Genomic DNA, 19,464 nt, shown 5'->3' with positions numbered 1-19,464 from the left:
GAACCCGTGAGGCAGAGGTTGCAGTGAGCGGAGGTTGCAGTGAGCCGAGATCGCGCCACTGCATCCAGCCTGGGCAACAGAGTGAGACTCTGTCTCAAAAAAGAAAAAAAAAAGAGAGAAAAAGCTGTTTCCTAATAGAGATAAGATTTGGGGGTAGAGCAAAATCCTAATACAAAGCGTTTATTTCAGGCAGCAGAATAACATTGAAGAAATACTTTTAATCTCAGGCTATTTCTGCAGATTTGGAACAAAATCTTTCCCTGTAATTGCTCTCCCACTCCACCCACCCCTTGGACATGGCAATTCTACTCTAAGAGAGAAAAACATGACTTCAAAGCACATGCAATGGAACCCCTTGTCAGCACTGATACGGTGTGTACCAAGAAACAGAAAAGTTCATGGGTTCAAGCATTCTAATGCTCTTTTTATGGTGGGGGTGAAGAATGGGGGTGGGTGGCAATTTAGGGAAGAAGGGGAGGGAGAAGAAAGGGCAGCAGACACAGCAAAGTCAAACTGGATGAAACAGGCTGTTTTACTTTTAACTTCTCTAAAAGTACAGTCTGGGTTTCTGGGGGCGAACCAGTTAAGGGTTTTCTTCCGCTTTTACTTCTTGCCTATGCTCAAGCCTCCCTGGTCAGTTCTTGGACTCATCTGGGCCCTAATTTCGTCACTTTAAGTAAATGTGGGGTTGGCCGAGGAGGACAAGACCTCTTGTTCACTCCTGAAAGAGTCAGTGGTCATTATATAGGTATTACGTTCCTAACCTTACAAAGCGTGCCCCTGGTCACATGAATGGATCAAAGCAAATCCATTTCCATTATCAGAAAAGCAGCTCAAAGCACGTGTTCTCTTGATAGTGCCACAGTCACTTCTGTATGGTTAACAAATACCATTTATTGAACACTCACCCTGGACACTACTGCAGGATATGACAATGAATAAACTGCTCAATGAGGTCAAGACATCTAGCAAGGGAAGCAGGCACTCAAATGGCAGAAACACTGTAAGCCTGCAGAACGGGACTCCCACCTTACCATTCCGTTCTCTGTTATGTTTGCCATCCCCACCTCAGGTGCTGGTGGTGTGTGCAGCAGAGGCTCTGGCTTATGGTTTGGTAGTTTGGTATCTGGAAATGATTAAAAACATCTTTTAAAATAAAAACGTCACTTTTCTCCTCCTTTGCTTCCCTTCCTCAACCATTTAAACTCACACCTTTACAGAAAGAAATGAAGACCGCGCACTGTGTTACCAAGGTTAAGTCCAGTTCGATATAATGAATGGTAAAGCATTACACTGAGTCAGAAAAGTTGTATTCAAAAGTCGCTACAGGGAAAGAAAGAATCCAGTCACCTCAGATTATAGAACTTGGCCTATGATAATTATAATTGCTCTTTTCTAAACATTTAGGATGCACCAGGGACTACTCAATCTCTTCTGCATGTACTATCACAATTAATCCTTTTATAAGGTAACAATTATTACCCCTCTTTTATTATAGACAAAAAAACAGGCTTCATGTGGCTAGTGATTTGGTATGAAGGGAAAGCCTGGATTTGAACCTAGGTTTGCCTGACCTGCAGCCGTGCCTGTAGCCACCACAATGGAATGCTTCAAGGGGCAGCACTGAAATTTAACGAGGAATTTGTAAGGCAACCTACACAATCCAAAATGTCACCAGTCTGAAACATCCCAAAAACCCCTGTTTGAGATGAATGCTGCATCTGTCATTTAAAAGTACTACAGTGTTATACACTCTTAAAGGAAAGGGTGTTGACCAAAGAAGCCAAGTTATGTGTATGTGGTCGCAGGCAACATTTCTTTTCCATATTTGCGGTACAAAACAACCAGAAGAACAAATTTCTTCCCTTCCTCTTCCAAAGGCACTGGAAACATAAATTCTTGCTCTTTAAACTGAAAGAAGCAATAAAAGCTGGACACCATCAGGTAGATTTCAGGCACTAAAAACAAAACGATCGAGTAACAGTACGGATAGCAATATCTACCTACCTACCTATCTACCTATGTTGTGTCTCTAGGTACACATATAATTATTGTGCATCTGCTGACAAACATCCATTTCAAGATTGTGTTCACATACACATTTTCCCAACCATCACGGCAAGCTGAGAGGAGAGGTATGTATTCCCATTTTCCAGATTAACAAGAAGCCGCACTTGATAAGGCAAAACCAGGGAGAATTCGTTTAAGACATTTCTTGACAATTCCTGGACTTCGAAAGGGGCAAGTGAACACCTCGATTTCCTTTCGGCTGCTCAGGGGGCAGTCTGCACACAGAATTTCAAATCTAGTGGGCGGTTCCACAGATCGTTTTCGATGACCACTTTATTTTGCAGATGAGGAAACTTGGGCCCTGAGAGACCTGCCTAGGGTCTGGCCAGCGGTATGACACTGGTCTCCAGACTTAGTTTCTACCGCTCTCCAGAATCCTCTGTGAAATTAGAGACACAGCACGTTGATTTCAAATGTGAAATGGCAGAGTTCTGTTTATTTCCCCAGAGCCAACAGAGCCGGAGCGGGCGGCTCTTCCAGGCTTTGGGAACCCGGACCCGTCCCCAGGCCCAAGCGGCACCCACGCTAGCCCAGGCCCGCCCAAGGTTCCCCCGGGTCCCGCGGCCCGCGCTCCCTCTCAAGCTAACCCCTGCCCGCGGGAAGCGGGGCTCGGAGGCTCCCTCGCAACAAAAGGCTAAATTCGGTTTCCCTGGTTCCGCATTTCCCCCAGGGAGCTCTCCTCGTAAAACTATTGCCCGTAAAGACTGCAGGGCAGAGGTCCAGGGCGCTTTGCTGGGAGCCTCGGGGCCCCGGGCTGGGGGCCGTCGGGCGGCACCTGGCGGGCCAGCGAGCGGGCGGGCGGGCGGCGAGCGAAGGCTTCCCGGCCTGGCAGCAGCTCGCCCCTCCGCCCTCCGCCCTCCCGGCTCCGCTCCCCTCCCCCACGCCGCCCTGCCCCTCCCCCACGCCCCTTTCTCTTTCTTTCTTTCCCAGCTCGCTTGCCCCCACCCCAGCGGCGCCCGCCGGGCTCCTCGCCCAATGGCCGCGGGGCCGGGGAATGCATCAGCTGATCGGCCCGGGCTCCCGGCCGCGGGGAGCCAATCAGGGCACCGGGGGCGGCCCCCGGCCGCGGATAAAGGGTGCGGGGCCGCGACCGGCCTTGCAGAGTCGAGAGTGGGAGAAGAGCGAAGCGTGTGAGCAGCACTACGGCCTCCTCTCCTCCTAACCTCGCTCTCGCGGCCTGCCTTTACCCGCCCGCCTGCTCGGCGCCCAGGTAAGCCCCCGGACGGCCCGGTGGCACCCAAGCGACACGCACCGCCCCTGCTACCCCGCGAGGCGCGCCACCCAGCCTCTTTTCGGCCGCCTGCCCCTCCAGTCCCAGCCCTACGCGGCGGCCTCTCTGGCCCGGGCCTGAGGTCCGGCTCCAGTCCTCCTCCCGCGTGCTTCCGCCGCCGATGGCTTGGACCCTCCGGGGCTGGCGCTGGTGGGGCGCGTCGTTGGCCAGGCTCTGGGAAGGGCGGGGTGAGTTGTTTTGATCTTCTTTTCACTACTTGCGGCCCAAGCGCCGCCCCTGGAGGCCTTTGGGCTGGCCCGCGCCCTGGGGCTCACAGTGGTATTTGCGCTGTGGATGGAGTGGCGGTGCGGTCCCCTGCAGACCGCAAACAAGGCGCTTGGTTGGCGCGGGCGCCTCGCTGCTTTCCTCGTGGTGGGGCAGTCGTCGTGGTTCTGGCGATCGTTGAGACGCCTCGATTGCGGCGTGTAACAGTGAGCGTTGTTTGCGCGGCCGGCTCCCGCCTCGGGGTCCCGGGGGCCTTCCAGTGTGACCGAACAATGGAGAGCCCGGGCCTCGGCGCAGTCGGTGGAGAAGCTGGGCCGGGCGGAGGCAGCAGTAGCGCGCGGTCCCTCCGGCCTGCGCCCCCACCCTCCCCGGGGACCCCGCAACCCCTCGGCGGTGGGGTATGGCCACCTCCGTGAGGCCCTGAGATTCAGACGGGGGCCCGAGGGGCGGGGCGCCCGCTTTAGGGACATTTCAGTGGGAAGGGGCTGCTCTCAAAGTGGATAATTACAACTCCCTCGGGGGCGGGAAGCGGGGATCCTCCCCCAGCCGCAAGTTCACGAAGAAAGCAACCAATGAAAATTATGAAGACGACGAGAAGTCAGACTCCTCCGGGTCGCCCTCCAACTGTTTCGGCTTCGTCGCCTACTCCGTGAACTCCGGGGAGAAATCTCGAGTCAAGATTAAGACCTTAACCCACCAACCGGCCTGTTTCGACACCCCCCGGGCCGACCGCTGTGTGTCCCCTTCGACATCGCCCTCGCCCAGAAAGCTCCGGTGCTTGGACCAGCTCGAGTCGGAGAAAGAGGAGAGGCGCGAACGCCACTCCAAAAAGAGAAGGGCTAAGGAGGGCAACCCTAACAATACGCTTGACTTTCTGTGGCTGGGGTGAGTGAGGGGGCAGGGAGGACGACCCCGGAGTTGGTGAGAGCTGCAGAAACGGCTAAAAGCTTCAGAATCCATTCCCCCCACATAAACTTGGCGCCACGGCAGCAGCAGTTGATAGAGTGCTGGCATCCAACTGGCTCACGGAAAAGAGCAGGAGATCCGAAACAGGCTTAGGACAAAGTGTGCATGATATTGGTGGTGTAACAGGTTGGAGAGGACAGCTGAGAAATTGGGTTGTAGCTTTTTTTTCTTTTTTTTTCCCCCCACCGACAGAGTCTCGATCTGTCGCCCAGGCTGGAGTGCAGTGGTGCAAGCTCCCGGCTTACTGCAACCTCTACCTCTAGGGTTCAGGCGATTCTCCTGTGTCAGCTTCCCGAGTAGCTGGGATTACAGGCGGGCACCACCAGGCCCGGCTAATTTTTGTATTTTTAAGAGAGACTGGGTTTCACCATGTTGGCCAGACTGGTCTCGAACTCCGTACCTCAGGTGATCCTCCCGCCTAGGTGGGTTGTAGTTTTTAGCGGGAGCTGAAGGGTTCTGGGACGGAGGTGGGAAGTAGGATTTGGCCGACTGAATCTTCTAGAGGCAATATTGGGGTGTTGGTCTTCCCCAAGGGGAAGGGTGGTGAGGCTGTCAGAGGGAGAAGCAGTTATGTTTTCAGCTGGGCAAACATGGACGGTTGCCCATAGAAACTTTGCCACTGTGCTTCAGAACGTTGCCCTAGTCGTTGGAGGAGAACAATGTGTTCCCTTTCTAGCCATGCTGGGCCACGGAGGGAGGAACGTTTCCTCTTCGGCTGTTGTGGCTTCAGAATTTCTGTTCTTTCAGAGGTTTTGTGGTAGTGGTTGGCAGTTATTAGTATGCCTCATGGCTTTTAAAATTCCAGATCTTTTTGATTTCGAAGTGGAAGTTTCCTAATTACTTGAAGTCTTCTTGTGGAATTCCATAATGTTGTGATTCTTGCTCACTATCTTAAGTGAAACTTTGCGTGAGACCTATGGAAAGTATGGCAGCATGCCCCTTAGAATCTGGTTTGAATCAGCTTTTGTTGTAGGAAACTGCTAGCCTTTAAAAAAAAAAAATATTGTAACCTTGTTTCATCCTCAAATCTAAATGTGTAGTGGGTTTTCTTTTGGTGGGGAGTGGCTGTGGGTTTCAGTTAAGACCACAGCTAGGATGAAAGGCAAAGAGAAAAACAGAAACCTTGGAAGCCAAGCCTGTTCTATGGCTGGATTTTACTTGTATTGGAAGAAGTTCTATGTTTTGTAAATTTGTGTATTGGTTTGGTTTGTTTCCTCTGATAGATTAGTATTTGGATAGTTTAGTGTTACCTCAGCTACACTGAAGGAATAGACAGTCCTCAGAAGTGTAAGTTCCAACTTGGAAGCCTGGGATCTGCAGTAGCTGTGGAACTTAAGCCTTTGAGCTCAGAGATGCAAGAGGCATTGAGTTACTACCAAGGGCCTGATCTTTTCTTTAGCAGGCATCTGTGTTAATTGCTTCAAAAGGTGGTGATCAGTTTTACAGTCTATTATAAAGGAGATTTTCGCCTACTATAAAACTAATCCCCCTGAAAGAGTGAGTAAACATAACTTTCTGTGCGTTGACTTCCACAGGGGAAGGAGTTGGCACTTATACCTTGATTCACAACTTTTGATTCAGTTGTCCCTCTGAAGCCATTTTTGTAGGAGATCAGTTTGGAGTGGGCGTTAACAATGTTATTTTTTCTCTCTCTCCAGAACACCTTCCACCATGACCACCTCAGCAAGTTCCCACTTAAATAAAGGCATCAAGCAGGTGTACATGTCCCTGCCTCAGGGTGAGAAAGTCCAGGCCATGTATATCTGGATCGATGGTACTGGAGAAGGACTGCGCTGCAAGACCCGGACCCTGGACAGTGAGCCCAAGTGTGTGGAAGGTGAGACAGCAATGTGGAGTGGAGCACACGCTGGGTGGGATCTGCAGAGGAGTGGGCCTTTGACTCAGCCTCTGGATTAGGCCTCTTTATTCTGTTTGTAAAGCTTTTCTAAGGCAGGGCTTTCCAGACTTCATTCAGTCAACATTAAGCTCCTACACTGCCTCAAAGCAGAGCAACAATGGAACCCTTTATTTAAATGGAATTGTGCATGTAGGCCAGTGTATTGAAGAAAAACTACGTCTGGTTTATGGAGAGTTGGCATGGGGCTTAGAGACTGCCGACCTGGGCATCCCCACTTACCTGACTCTAAGGCACCCTCAGAAAACCACTGCTCTAACCTGAGAATGCCATCTAGTTTACAAACTCTTAGAAAACTGTGCTTAATACTCACATCACTGGGCTTCTAGATGTGAAGCAAATGCTCTAAAATGGTTTTCAAATAGGACTGATTTTTAGTTGATGGCACTTTTGGAAATTCTTAAACTGTCTTAATTGCTTATCCCTCTAGGAGCTACAGTTAGATTATAGTTGTGACCTTCATTTTTCAGTCTAAAACAAGCCATAGTCTTCCCTCTTCCAGAAAGGGGCCAAGTATCACCTCCTACCTAATTTAGGATAGCTTTTTGAATAAGTGAATGATCATAATACAAAGCCTATATTGTGTACTTGTTATGTGGCAGATAGTTCACAGACACTGAAGATACAAAGTGAGAGTCTGGTCTCTGCCTTCAGAGAACTCAGTCAGCTAGAGAGACAAAGCAGTCTTTAAAACAGTGGGAAAGGTGGATAGGTAATAAGGGAACATCCTTGAGTAAGTCATCTTTCTAGGATTGTCTGTTCCCTCATCTATAAAATAAGGACATTACTTGCCAGAATACACTGGGGGCATGAGAAGAAGGAAGCGACACATTGCCTAATGGAAGAATCAGAATCCTTCACTATCTCAGTATTTTAAGTGACTGATAGGCTGGTAATGGTAACAGAATGCTTCAGTTTGTCTCCTGGAAGACATTTGGGAAGGGAGTGTCTGATGTATTTAAGGAAGTGGTACAGTGGTCTTACTTGGAACTCAGATAGGAAGGGCTGTAGGATCAGGTACAGGTGCCAGGGTATACATATTAATGATGGCATTTATGCCTTAATAACTTCCTGGAAAAGAGATCTTTAGAGATGGGAAGGTGAGTGAAGGGCTGGCTGTATTTGCATTGCTTGGAAAGCTCCTGTACGTTTTAAATGTAATTTTCCCTCTTTTTGCCCCAGAGTTGCCTGAGTGGAATTTCGATGGCTCTAGTACTTTACAGTCTGAAGGTTCCAACAGTGACATGTATCTCGTGCCTGCTGCCATGTTTCGGGACCCCTTCCGTAAGGACCCGAACAAGCTGGTGTTGTGTGAAGTTTTCAAGTACAATCGAAGGCCTGCAGGTATGTATAGCACAGCTATAGATTCCTCTCCTCAATCTGTAAATGCTGTGAAGGTGAGGGAGGAGACATTCTGCAATCAGTATTGGGAAGACTAGGCTATTTCATGACTGTTTTAAGAATCTGAGTGATTGAGCCTCTTCCCTGAACTTCTCCTTTGAGGAAGAGATAATATGGCCCATCTTTCTATGGTCTTGTCTGTTGGTAGCATAAAATAGCATTTGATTTGTCCAGATCTGTTTGCCGGTCTTGGAGTCCCCAGTAACAGCCCTCCTGCCTGGAATGTAGGCCAGGACAAATGTAAACCAATGGACAAATGATTCTCAAAAACTATAGAATGGCTCCAAGTGCCTGAGAAATGAAGAATAAATCTAACAACCAGAAGCAGCTGTCTTGTGAATAGAGGGTTAAGTGCCTGGCATTTGGTGCTTGGGAGGTGGCCAGAATGCAGATAAGGTGAAAGTTGCCCTGTTCTAAATCCATTCTCATGTGACTTGGTTGTAACTGAGTTTAGTTAAAACTGAAGTCTTGCAGAGTCTTCCTACAGATGTACAGTTATAGCTTCTCTCATTTTTCTGACTCAGTGACTCAGTGATCCCAAGAAGGCCTATACTGGGTCATTTCAGCCCATAGTGCACACCTCAGTTGTATAGAATCCAAAGACTGTTCTCCCATCAGCATCGGTATTCAGCATCAGATCCCTGATGGCATATTGTTCACTCTTTTTTCTAGAGACCAATTTGAGGCACACCTGTAAACGGATAATGGACATGGTGAGCAACCAGCACCCCTGGTTTGGCATGGAGCAGGAATATACCCTCATGGGGACAGATGGGCACCCCTTTGGTTGGCCTTCCAACGGCTTCCCGGGGCCCCAGGGTAAGTCTTCTTGAGTTAGAGGTGAAATTCCCAGAAGTGTCTTAACTGTTCCAGAATGCCCCTTCCCAGGGATGGGAGTGACTTTCTGAATCAAGAAGCAAAATAATACAGTAAAGGCGAAACAGCCCTCATATCACCAAAGTCCAAAAATGGATATAAATGTATAAAGTAAGGTTTTAGGGGGAAGCTTTGGCCCCACAGGTGAAGAGGAACTCCCCTGTTGCCCCTCCCCTGCCCTGTACCTACAGATGAAGGCAAGGATAGTGATTCAAGAGGGCAAGGCTTAAGGGCCTTCTGATCTCTCTGACTTTGGGATTCTCTGGATTTCTTGACTCTTAGCGTTTTGTCTTGATGCTTTTGTAGGTCCATATTACTGTGGTGTGGGAGCAGACAGAGCCTATGGCAGGGACATCGTGGAGGCCCATTACCGGGCCTGCTTGTATGCTGGAGTCAAGATTGCGGGGACTAATGCCGAGGTCATGCCTGCCCAGGTAAATATAGCTCCAGTCCATCAATGATGAAGGGCAGGTAGGTGCATATAGGACTTTTGCTAGTAAGGGCTGCTGATACACCACTCACTAACCCAAAACCTAAGAATGGGTTGGAGTAGAGGTGAGAAGAGAACAGGTTTAGGAGCTTCTGAGTTGGAGTGAGCAGTTGGCTTTGTTTTAATGGCCAAGCTTCTCGTTTCTAGTGGGAATTTCAAATTGGACCTTGTGAAGGAATCAGCATGGGAGATCATCTCTGGGTGGCCCGTTTCATCTTGCATCGTGTGTGTGAAGACTTTGGAGTGATAGCAACCTTTGATCCTAAACCCATTCCTGGGAACTGGAATGGTGCAGGCTGCCATACCAACTTCAGCACCAAGGCCATGCGGGAGGAGAATGGTCTGAAGTGAGTACCTTCTGCTGGGGCCATCTTTAATCTCCTGTGGCAGAAAACTTGGGAAGAGACTTATCAATCTCTCAGCAAAGTCTCCTTTGCAGGATGACTTGCAAATATTTACCAGAGTTAAGTAAACTTGACTTCTCAGTCTGGACATACCTTAGCTGTTGACACTTGACTTCAAATTCTCATTTTGTTCCTATTTGAAAAATACCAAGTAATACTTCTGATTCACAGTGATAATTATTATATAAATTATAACAAATAATTATTAGTCATATATCATTATATAAACATATTGATATATAATATATATTTGTGACATATATATGTCGTGACAGGGAAAAGTTGACAAATTCATGCATTTGAAAATCTTTTAGAACTAAATTAGTTAATAATACAGGCATGTGGATAAGCTTAATGCTTATGAGGGGGAGAAAGTTTCAAATGATTGGTCTTTTCAACAAATACTTTCTACTGCTTGTCGGGCACTGTTCTGACCACTGAGACACACAGGTAAGAAGACGAAGCCACTGCCTTCATGAAGTGTTTGTACCACTGGTATCATATTTTGGTGCACTTCATTCTTGGCTCCATACCTGGAGACAAGGTTGGACTGCCATCTTTTCTGTTTCTTCTAGGTACATCGAGGAGGCCATTGAGAAACTAAGCAAGCGGCACCAGTACCACATCCGCGCCTATGATCCCAAGGGAGGCCTGGACAATGCCCGACGCCTAACTGGATTCCATGAAACCTCCAACATCAACGACTTTTCTGCTGGTGTAGCCAATCGTAGCGCCAGCATACGCATTCCCCGGACTGTTGGCCAGGAGAAGAAGGGTTACTTTGAAGACCGTCGCCCCTCTGCCAACTGTGACCCCTTTTCGGTGACAGAAGCCCTCATCCGCACGTGTCTTCTCAATGAAACCGGCGATGAGCCCTTCCAGTACAAAAACTAAGTGGACTAGACTTCTAGCTGTCAAGCCCCTCCTAGTTCTTCATCCCACTCCAACTCTTCCCCCTGTCCCAGTTGTCCCAATTGTAACTCAAAGGGTGGAATATTAAGGTCGTTTTTCTCATTCCTTGTGCCCAGTTAATCTTGCTTTCTTTGTTTGGCTGGGATAGAGATGGGTCAAGTTATTAATTTCTTCACACCTACCCTCCTTTTTTTCCCTATCACTGAAGCTTTTTAGTGCATTAGTGGGGAAGAGGGTGGGGAAACATAACCACTGCTTCCATTTAATGGGGTGCACCTGTCCAATAGGCATAGCTATCCGGACAGAACACGTTTGCAGGAGGGGGACTTTTCTTCGAGGTAGCTGAAAGGGGAAGACCTGACTTCCTCTGGTTAGGTTAGGACTTGCCCTTGTGGTGGAAACTTTTCTTAAGAAGTTATAACCAACTTTTCTATTAAAAGTGGGAATTAGGAGAGAAGGTAGGGGTTGGGAATCAGAGAGAATGGCTTTGGTCTCTTGCTTGTGGGACTAGCCTGGCTTGGGACTAAATGCCCTGCTCTGAACACGAAGCTCAGCATAAACTGATGGATATCCCTACCTTGAAAGAAGAAAAGGTTCATGTTGCTTGGTCCTTGATTTATCACACAAAGCAGAATAGTATTTTTATATTTAAATGTAAAGACAAAAAATTATATGTATGGTTTTGTGGATTATGTGTGTTTTGCTAAAGGAAAAAACCATCCAGGTCACGGGGCACCAGATTTGTGACGAATAGTCCGGATTAGAAACCAAGCATCTCCTTTTGAGTAGGGAGTGAGGGAGGTGGTGCTTAGAAAGATGGTGCTCTGGGGTTAGGTCCTCATGACCACTTCTGGGTTTCTGCCCTGCCCACCCTCTGGAGAAGGTGGGCACTGGATTAGTTAACACGTTTCTAGCAGTCACTTGATCTCTGTGGCTTTGGTTTAAAAGACAGACACTTGTCCACATGGGTTTAGAGATAAGAGTTGGCTGGTCAACTTGAGCATGTTACTGACAGAGGGGGTATTGGGGTTATTTTCTGGTAGGAACAGCATGTCACTAAAGCAGGCCTTTTGATATTAAATTTTTTAAAAAGCAAAATTATAGAAGTTTAGATTTTAATCAAATTTATAGGGTTTCTAGGTAATTTTTACAGAATTGCTTGTTTGCTTCAGCTGTCTCCTACCTCTGCTCTTGGAGGAGATGGGGACAGGGCTGGAGTCAAAACACTTGTAATTTTGTATCCTGATGTCTTTGTTAAGACTGCTGAGGAATTATTTTTTTTCTTTTATAATAAGAAATAAACCCCACCTTTATTCCTTCATTTCATCTACCGTTTTCTGGTTCTTATGTTGGCTGTGGCAGGCCAGCTATGGTTTTCTCTTGTCATGACAACTTCTAATTGGCATGTACAGTATGTTCAAAGTCAAATAACTCCTCATTGTAAACAAACTGTGTAACTGCCCAAAGGAGCACTTATAAATCAACCTAACATAAGATCTCTCTGATGTGTTCGTGGTTCTTTCAAATCCCCATGTACCATTATATTCCTTTATTTCCTAAAACAGGCAAAATAAGCTCAAGTTTATATACTCTGAGTTTTTAAAACACTGGAGTGATGTTGCTGACCAGTCCTTTCCTGTACCTCTCTAGCTTGGGTATTTGGGACTACTGGGATTAAGTTTTTCACCTAGACTTAATAACACACAATCTTGGCATTTCCTAGCCTAGAGTTTTATAGCAGGGTACAACCCCCACTCCTCCCCATTCTGTGCTCCCCTGAGTTTGGTTTTGGCTTACCATAACATTGTTTTGACCATTCCTGGCCTAATAGCCTAAAATACTTAATGTATGATTAACTGGCTTTATAATTTCTACTATCTGTTGTCAGTGATTCTTTTAAGTAACATATTAGCTACCCTGCTTCACTGGTTGAAGCCTTCCAAGGCTGGCCATGCCCTAGGCATGAGCTCGTCCTTGGGTGTATCTTGCCTTGCAGGAAGACCAGTGGACTGCTTGTGATTCTCAAAAGCTCTGTGTTGTCACCCGTGCCCTTGCCCCTTGCTCTACCTTGGTCCGTGTATCTGGAAGTTCTTCCACTTTATCCTGGCCAATTCCTACCTTCATTCATTCCTCATGAGGCTGGGTAAAAGCTCCCTCCAGCTTCCATGATGCTGTGCACATACCTAGCAAAAAGCAGTTATTCGACACGGCGTGCAATATTATTAACAACATTAATACTACTAATAATGTGGGCAATAATGATTGTTTTTAAAAGGCAGAATACTCTTATCAGTTTGAGATAGCTGGGGCCTGTGATAGTATTTAGATATGACACAGTTCTTTAGGCAACTGTATTTTACACTAGTCAAGTAATCCTAGATATCCATGGTTTTTCTTAAGAAAGTTGGCTCCTGGTATGATTTAATATTCAAAGTAGAGTCATCTACCTATTAGCTTGCTGGCATGGTCCTAGTTTATGCCTGTTGTTTCAGCATGATTGTTGAGTACCCTCTTTCATCCTTAGCATTTTCTTGATTTTGTTGTTAAATGATGCATACCCTTATTTCCATTGAATCTCTACTTCCACCTCCCCAACAGAAGTTGTCTTCCCTTTGCTTAGTCACCCTTACAGCCTCTTGGATGGTGTCTCCTACACAGTGTAAACACTAAACTGAAGAGGCAGTGACCTGAGCACTTTGGATTTCGTTCATTGTAATCAATTCCCTGACAAAATGATTGCATGAGAAGGAATTTTAAGTTCATAGGATCAGAATTTAGGTGAAAACAACCAGCATATTTGTTTCTCCCCCCTCTCACCTAGAATTAACTTTGACCTAGAGGTCACAATGCAATCCCCTTGTATTTCTAAAAAATTCTATCTCATTTTACAATATGCAGATATATGTCCATACACATGCATAATATAAATGTATACCATATTTGTAAACATATACCATATTTGTATACATTTATATTATACATTTGTATTTCTAAGGTGTTTTTTATAGTTCATTTGCAGACACTGGGTTATGTGATAACTTTTATCAGTAATAGATTAAACAGAATAATGACCAAATTTTCAACCTTAAGGAATCAAGCCAGTATTTACAAAAGGAGGTCTCCATGAACTCCTTAAACATGAGTTCCCCTAATATCATCTTGCCAGGTACTAGATAACAACTAAGTGACAGCACAAGCTATAGGGAATTTGAAAGAATTCCATGGATGGGTGCTGTATAGGGCCTTTTGTTGTTTTTGAGACAATCTCACTCTCGCCCAGGCTGGAGTGCAGTATGGCGTAATCTTGGCTCACTGCCACCTCTGCCTCCCAGATTCAATCGATTCTCCTGCCTCAGCCTCCCAAGTGGCTGGGACTTGGCACCACCATGCCTGGCTAATTTTTGTATTTTTAGTACAGATGGGGTTCCACCATGTTGGCCAGGCTGGTCTTGAACTCCTGACCTCATGTGACCCCCCTACCTCCGCCTCCCAAAGTACTGGGATTACAGGCGTGAGCCACCGTGCCTGGCCTAGGGCCATTTAAAAAGCCAGATCTGTGCTGCTGTGTAGAATGGTAGACAGGTGGATGAGAAGTTCCTGAACTATTCTTGGCCCTTTTACCACTAAGTGAAAGTAACTTGCTGCCCCAAAGAAAGATGTCTCATCATTCAATAGGACTTCCTAATTGAACTTCATGAAAGCAAGAGATCCTGTTTTTCTTGCTCACCACTGTATCTTGAGACCAGTTGTAGTGCCTGCAATACTTGTTTAATAAATTATTTTTAAGTATCAGTTTTGTGAGCTTTAACTCTATGAGGTCTTTATTATTTGACTGTATTTTCACTCTGGCCATGACAGGAAGACAAAGTTCCATTTTTATTGAACTTAAAAAGAATCAAGGCCAGGTGAAGTGGCTTACGCCTGTGATCCCAACACTCTGTGAGGCTGCAGCGGGAGGATCTCTTGAGCTCAGGAGTTTGAGACCAGCCTAGGCAACATAGTGAGGTCCAGTCTCTACAAAAAAAAATTTTTTTTTAATTGCACGCCTGCAGTCTCAGCTATCAGGAGGCTAAGATGGGAGGATCACTTGAGCCCAGGAAATTGAAGCTGCAGTGAGCTGTGATTGCACCACTGCACTCCAGCCTGGGTGACAGATTGAGACCTTGCCTAAACAAAACAAAACCCCAAAAAACAAGTTGAAAATGTTGATTCTTTTTACTACCAACATTATGGCAGGACTAAAAACTTCGTGGGAGTGTACTGTGGAAAATAGTGATAATTATTTCTGGTTGTAATCAGGCTACCAAGAGCCTCGTGTTGCTTTAAGAGTTATAACTGCCAGGCACAGTGGCTCATGCCTGTAATCCCAGCACCTTGAGATGCCGAGGCAGGCGGATCACCTGAGGTCAGGAGTTCGAGACCAGCCTGACCAATATGGTGAAACAAACCCTGTCTCTACTAAATACAAAAAATGAGCCAGGCGTGGTGGCATATGCCTGTAATCCCAACTACTTGGGAGACTGAGGCAGGAGAATTGCTTGAACCTGGAAGGCGGAGGTTGCAGTGAGCCAAGATCACACCATTGTACTCCAGCCTGGGCAACAAGAGGGAAACTCCATCTCAAAAAAAAAAAAACGTTATGACTGAGGCCGGGCATGATGGCTCATGCCTGTAATCCCAGCATTTTGAGAAGCTGAGGCAGGTAGATCACTTGGGCTCAGAAGTTCGAAACCAGCCTGGGCAACGTGACAAAACCCCATCCCTACAAAAATTTTGAAAAATTAACTGGACATGGTGGCATGTACATGAAGTCATAGTTATCTGGGAGGCTGAGATGGGAAGATTACTTGAACCCGGGTGGTTGAAGCTGCAGTGAGCCATGGTTGTGCCACTGCACTCCAGCCTGGGCAACAAAGTGAGACCCTGTCTCAAAAAACCAAAAAAAATTATAACTGATGTAAACTGGTAGTTTAGGCTGGGTGCGGTGGTTCAAGCCTGTAATCCCAGCACTTTGGGAGGCCAAGGCAGGTGGATCACCTGAGTTCAGGAGTTTGAGACTAGCGTGACCAACATGGTGAAACCTTGTCTCTACTAAAAATACCAAAAATAGCAGGATGTGGTGGTGGGTGCCTGTAATCCTGGCCACTCAGGAGGCTGAGGCAGAGGTTGCAATAAGCAAAGATCACTCCATGTCACTCCAGCCTGGGCAACAGAGTGAGACTCCATATCAAAAATAAATAAATAAAGTGACAGTTCATCATTTAACTCCAAAGACTTCGGGTACATTTCTACTGTAAACAATCTGAGCTGATTAGAGCCCTGCCATTTTATAGCGTTTAGCTCGATCTCCAACAATTCATTTAAAAAAATTGTAACTCAGGCTGGGCATCATGGCTCAAGCCTGTAATCCCATCACTGTGGGAGGCCAAAGTGGGCAGATCACTTGAGGTCAGGAGTTTGAGACCAGCCTGGCCAACATGGTGAAACCCCATCTCTACTAAAAATACAAAAATTAGCTGGGCATGGTGGTGGGCACCTGTAATCCCAGCTACTTGGCAGGCTGAGGCAGGAGAATCGCTTGAGCCCAAGAACCAGAGGTTGCAGTGAACCAAGCTTGTACCACTGCACTCCAACCTAGGCAACAGAGTGTGACTCCATATAAAAAAAAAAAATGCGATTTCATTTTACAATATGTGGATATATGTCCATACACATGCATAATATAAGTGTATACCATATTTGTGAGAATATGCATATATGTACACATTAGATACACAATACAAGCACAATACATATGCCTTTTGCTCAAGATACAGCGTCTTATAAAGGAGACAGGAATTTAGGAATATATGTTCCAGAAACAGTACACGAGAGAATTCGCTGAGATGAGCAAGTTGTCACTAGGAACGGGGAGTGGTAAAATGTAGAAAGTGTAATTGTTATTAAAGGTCTACTGCCAACTCTTTCCAGTTAATTACCCACTCTGCCATGCTTTATGGACAGCAGGTTGTCAGCCACTGTCAATAAGTCTTTGCGCATGGTACACTGCCTGGAGCGCCTCTAATATAGGAGAGCGATATCCTAATCCATGTTACAGAGGGAGTGTCCACACAGTTCCTATTGTCATTTGATGAGTTACTTTTCAGGGTCCTTGTACCTGAGCAAGTTGTCCTCTTTTGGATGGATTTCAGATTGAGTTACCTGCATTGTCTTGAGATTGCAGCCTGTCTCCTCCACTATACGGCATAGTCAGCAGATCTATTAGGTAAATCTCAGTGGGCCCTCAGTCACTAAATGCATCCTCTGTGCCTTTCTACATTTGCCTTTTGATAAAGGTTTAGAATAACTCCTTCTCTGTGACTCTATTTTACTCCTCTATTGACACTAAATTGAATCAGCATTTAAGATATGAAAAAATCAATAATCAAATGAAATGGGAGTCAAATAGGCACTATTTTTGGTGTGTTGGGGAAAGCATATGAATGAGGGGTGGTCAAGTGAATGGTCAAGTCTCCTTTACGACTCTCCTCTTATAGCTAAAGGTTGTCACTGGCAGCACCAAATGGAAGGGGACTCCTGGGCCCATTGCTATGTATCTCAGTTTATTCTCAAACGATTTTGTGAGCTGTTTTGGTAACTGTTTAAATAAGGCTACAGAATGAAATACAGTATCACATTTAGGAGGAGAGGGAAAAGGATTCGTTTTTTCATTCTTTGGAAGAAGTGAACACTTGCCTGGACTCTGGGAAGGAACCTGTGATCTAATTAACTAAATTTAGAGAGACAGTACAGTAAGAGAATGCAATTTTCCAGAGCTTCCTTTGCAAGAGAGGATCCATCTCTTCAAACAATCCACCACCAGCCTCATTCCTAGGTGGGCCTAAGATCCAGAAACTACCAATCTATTAACGTTTTTATATAAATACTTCTATGGCATAGCACTTAGCCAAGGAAGCCTTCAATAAATGTTTGTTGAGTTACATTATCAGAGAAAGGTCACTACTATGTCACTGGCTAAAGAAAGTAGATAGAAGGCTGGGGTGTGAGGCCTATTAATCATAATATTAATCATAGGTGTTAATGGTTTGTATATGAGCTGCCTCACTCCTGCAGTAAATTCCAAATTACTTAATTCAGAAATATCCTCCTTTCCCTGATGCCAAATGCAGGGCCTTTAGGGTGGTCATCTGAAATGCTATATCCTGTAGGCTGCTGAGTTTCCAGGTTCTTCCCTTCTCTTGAAAGAGGATGGTTGAGAATATACTTAGATTATCTGTGTCATTAAATGATTCACTACTCCAGGAATTGACACCATTCTTTACAAAATCAGCCTGAGATAATCTATGACATCCCCAAAATTCCTTCCAAATTTGGAATTTTATGCTGTGAACTGTCATACCCAACACTGAAGTTAAGCAGTTTTTGGTTAAATGTGCCATCTTAGAGGGTAAAAGAGCTCCTCCAACTTATGATCGGTTATTTGTCATCAAGGTTCACAGCTGAATTCAATGTTGGAGAAGTTGGAAAAAGATGAACAAGTCGTTTTGTTTTGTTTTGTTTTGAGACAGAGTATTGCTCTGTCGCCCAGGCTGGAGTGCAGTGTTGTGATCTCGGCTCACTGTAATCTCTGCCTCCTGGGTTCAAGGGATTCTCCTGCCTTAGCTTCCCAAGTAGCTGGGATTACGGGTGTGCACCACCACACTCAGCTAAATTTTGCATTTTTAGTAGAGATGGGTTTTCACCATGTTGGCCAGGCTGGTCTTGATCTCCTGACCTCAGGTGATCTGCCCACCTCAGCCTCCCAAAGTGCTGGGATTACAGGCGTGAGCCACCATGCCCAGCCATATTTTAACACAGCATTTTGGTTTTGTGGAGGGGTAGGGAGAGGCATAAGAGGCAGCATTTTATATTAGTAGTGACAGGAATATTTAATCATAAAATGATTTAGCATACATTTATTTCAGGTTAGGAAGAACCATTTCTCTATGTTGCAGGGCTCTGGCTTCTGTACTTTAGGAGTCCTAAACTTATATAACCATCATCCTCAGGTAACTCAGCCCAGCACTCTCTATCCCTGAGAGTTTACATATCATTAAAAAGCATCACGAGTGTACTGTCTATTGCTGCATAACAAATTACCCCAAAATGTAGCAGCTTAAAATAAGAACTATTATCTTATACAGTTTCCAAGCATCAGGAATCTGGGAGTGACTTAGCTGAGTGCTCTTGCATTGAGGTTTCTTAGCAGGTTGCAGTCAAACTGTGAGGGCTGCGGTCTCTGAAGAGCTGACTGGGTTCAGTTCCTTGCCATGTGGGCCTCTTCATAGTGCTGCCCATGCCATGTCTTTTTCGAGTGAGTGATCCAAAGAAGAAAATGAAAGAGAGAAGCCACAATTCCTTTATAAACTAATCTTGGAAGGGACATCCCATTGCATTTACCATACTTCATTTGCTAAAAGTGAATCACTAAGTTTTGTCCAATTCAAGGGGAAGGGAAAGCTCCATTATCAAAGGAAGAAGTATCAAAGAATTTGTGGAACTATCTTTAAATCTTCCACAATGAGCAGTTTGGCCCTGAGAAAACAGTCAAAGTTAAAGTGTTATCCTAGAGAGAAAGGTTTTGGTTTCCTTTGATTCCTTTAATATCATAAGTCCTTTAATAATATCCTCTTGGCTGGGTGTGGTAGTTCACGTCTGTAATCCCAGCACTTTGGGAGGCCAGGGTGAAAGGATCACTTGAGCCCAGGAGTTTGAGACCAGCCTGGGCAACATAGTGAGACCCCATCTCTACAAAAATTAAAAATGGGCCGAGTATGGTAGTCCCAGCTACTTAGGAGCTGAGGCAGGAGGATGGCTTCAGCCTGGGGGATGGAGGCTTTGCTGAGCTGTAATCCCACCACTGTACTCCAGTCTGGGCAACAGAGTGAGACTGTGT

At 45.8% G+C, this 19,464-nt stretch overlaps 1 protein-coding gene across 1 annotated transcript; it reads left to right on the top strand.

Annotated features, from left to right (window-relative positions):
* Positions 1–6,185: 6,185 nt before the first annotated feature.
* Positions 6,186–12,021, top strand: GLUL (glutamate-ammonia ligase; the record flags this gene model as incomplete). The annotated part of the gene is given in 6 exon segments (NM_001266013.2): positions 6,186–6,368; positions 7,629–7,790; positions 8,520–8,666; positions 9,030–9,157; positions 9,361–9,560; positions 10,193–12,021. Coding segments are annotated over 6 exon segments (1,122 nt in total). The 3' UTR covers positions 10,512–12,021.
* Positions 12,022–19,464: the final 7,443 nt, after the last annotated feature.

Source organism: Macaca mulatta, chromosome 1, assembly GCF_049350105.2.
Source record: "Macaca mulatta isolate MMU2019108-1 chromosome 1, T2T-MMU8v2.0, whole genome shotgun sequence".
NCBI lineage: Eukaryota > Metazoa > Chordata > Mammalia > Primates > Cercopithecidae > Macaca > Macaca mulatta.
The sequence above is the reverse complement of the archived record's forward strand: the minus strand, read 5'-3'. Positions and strand labels throughout refer to the sequence as shown.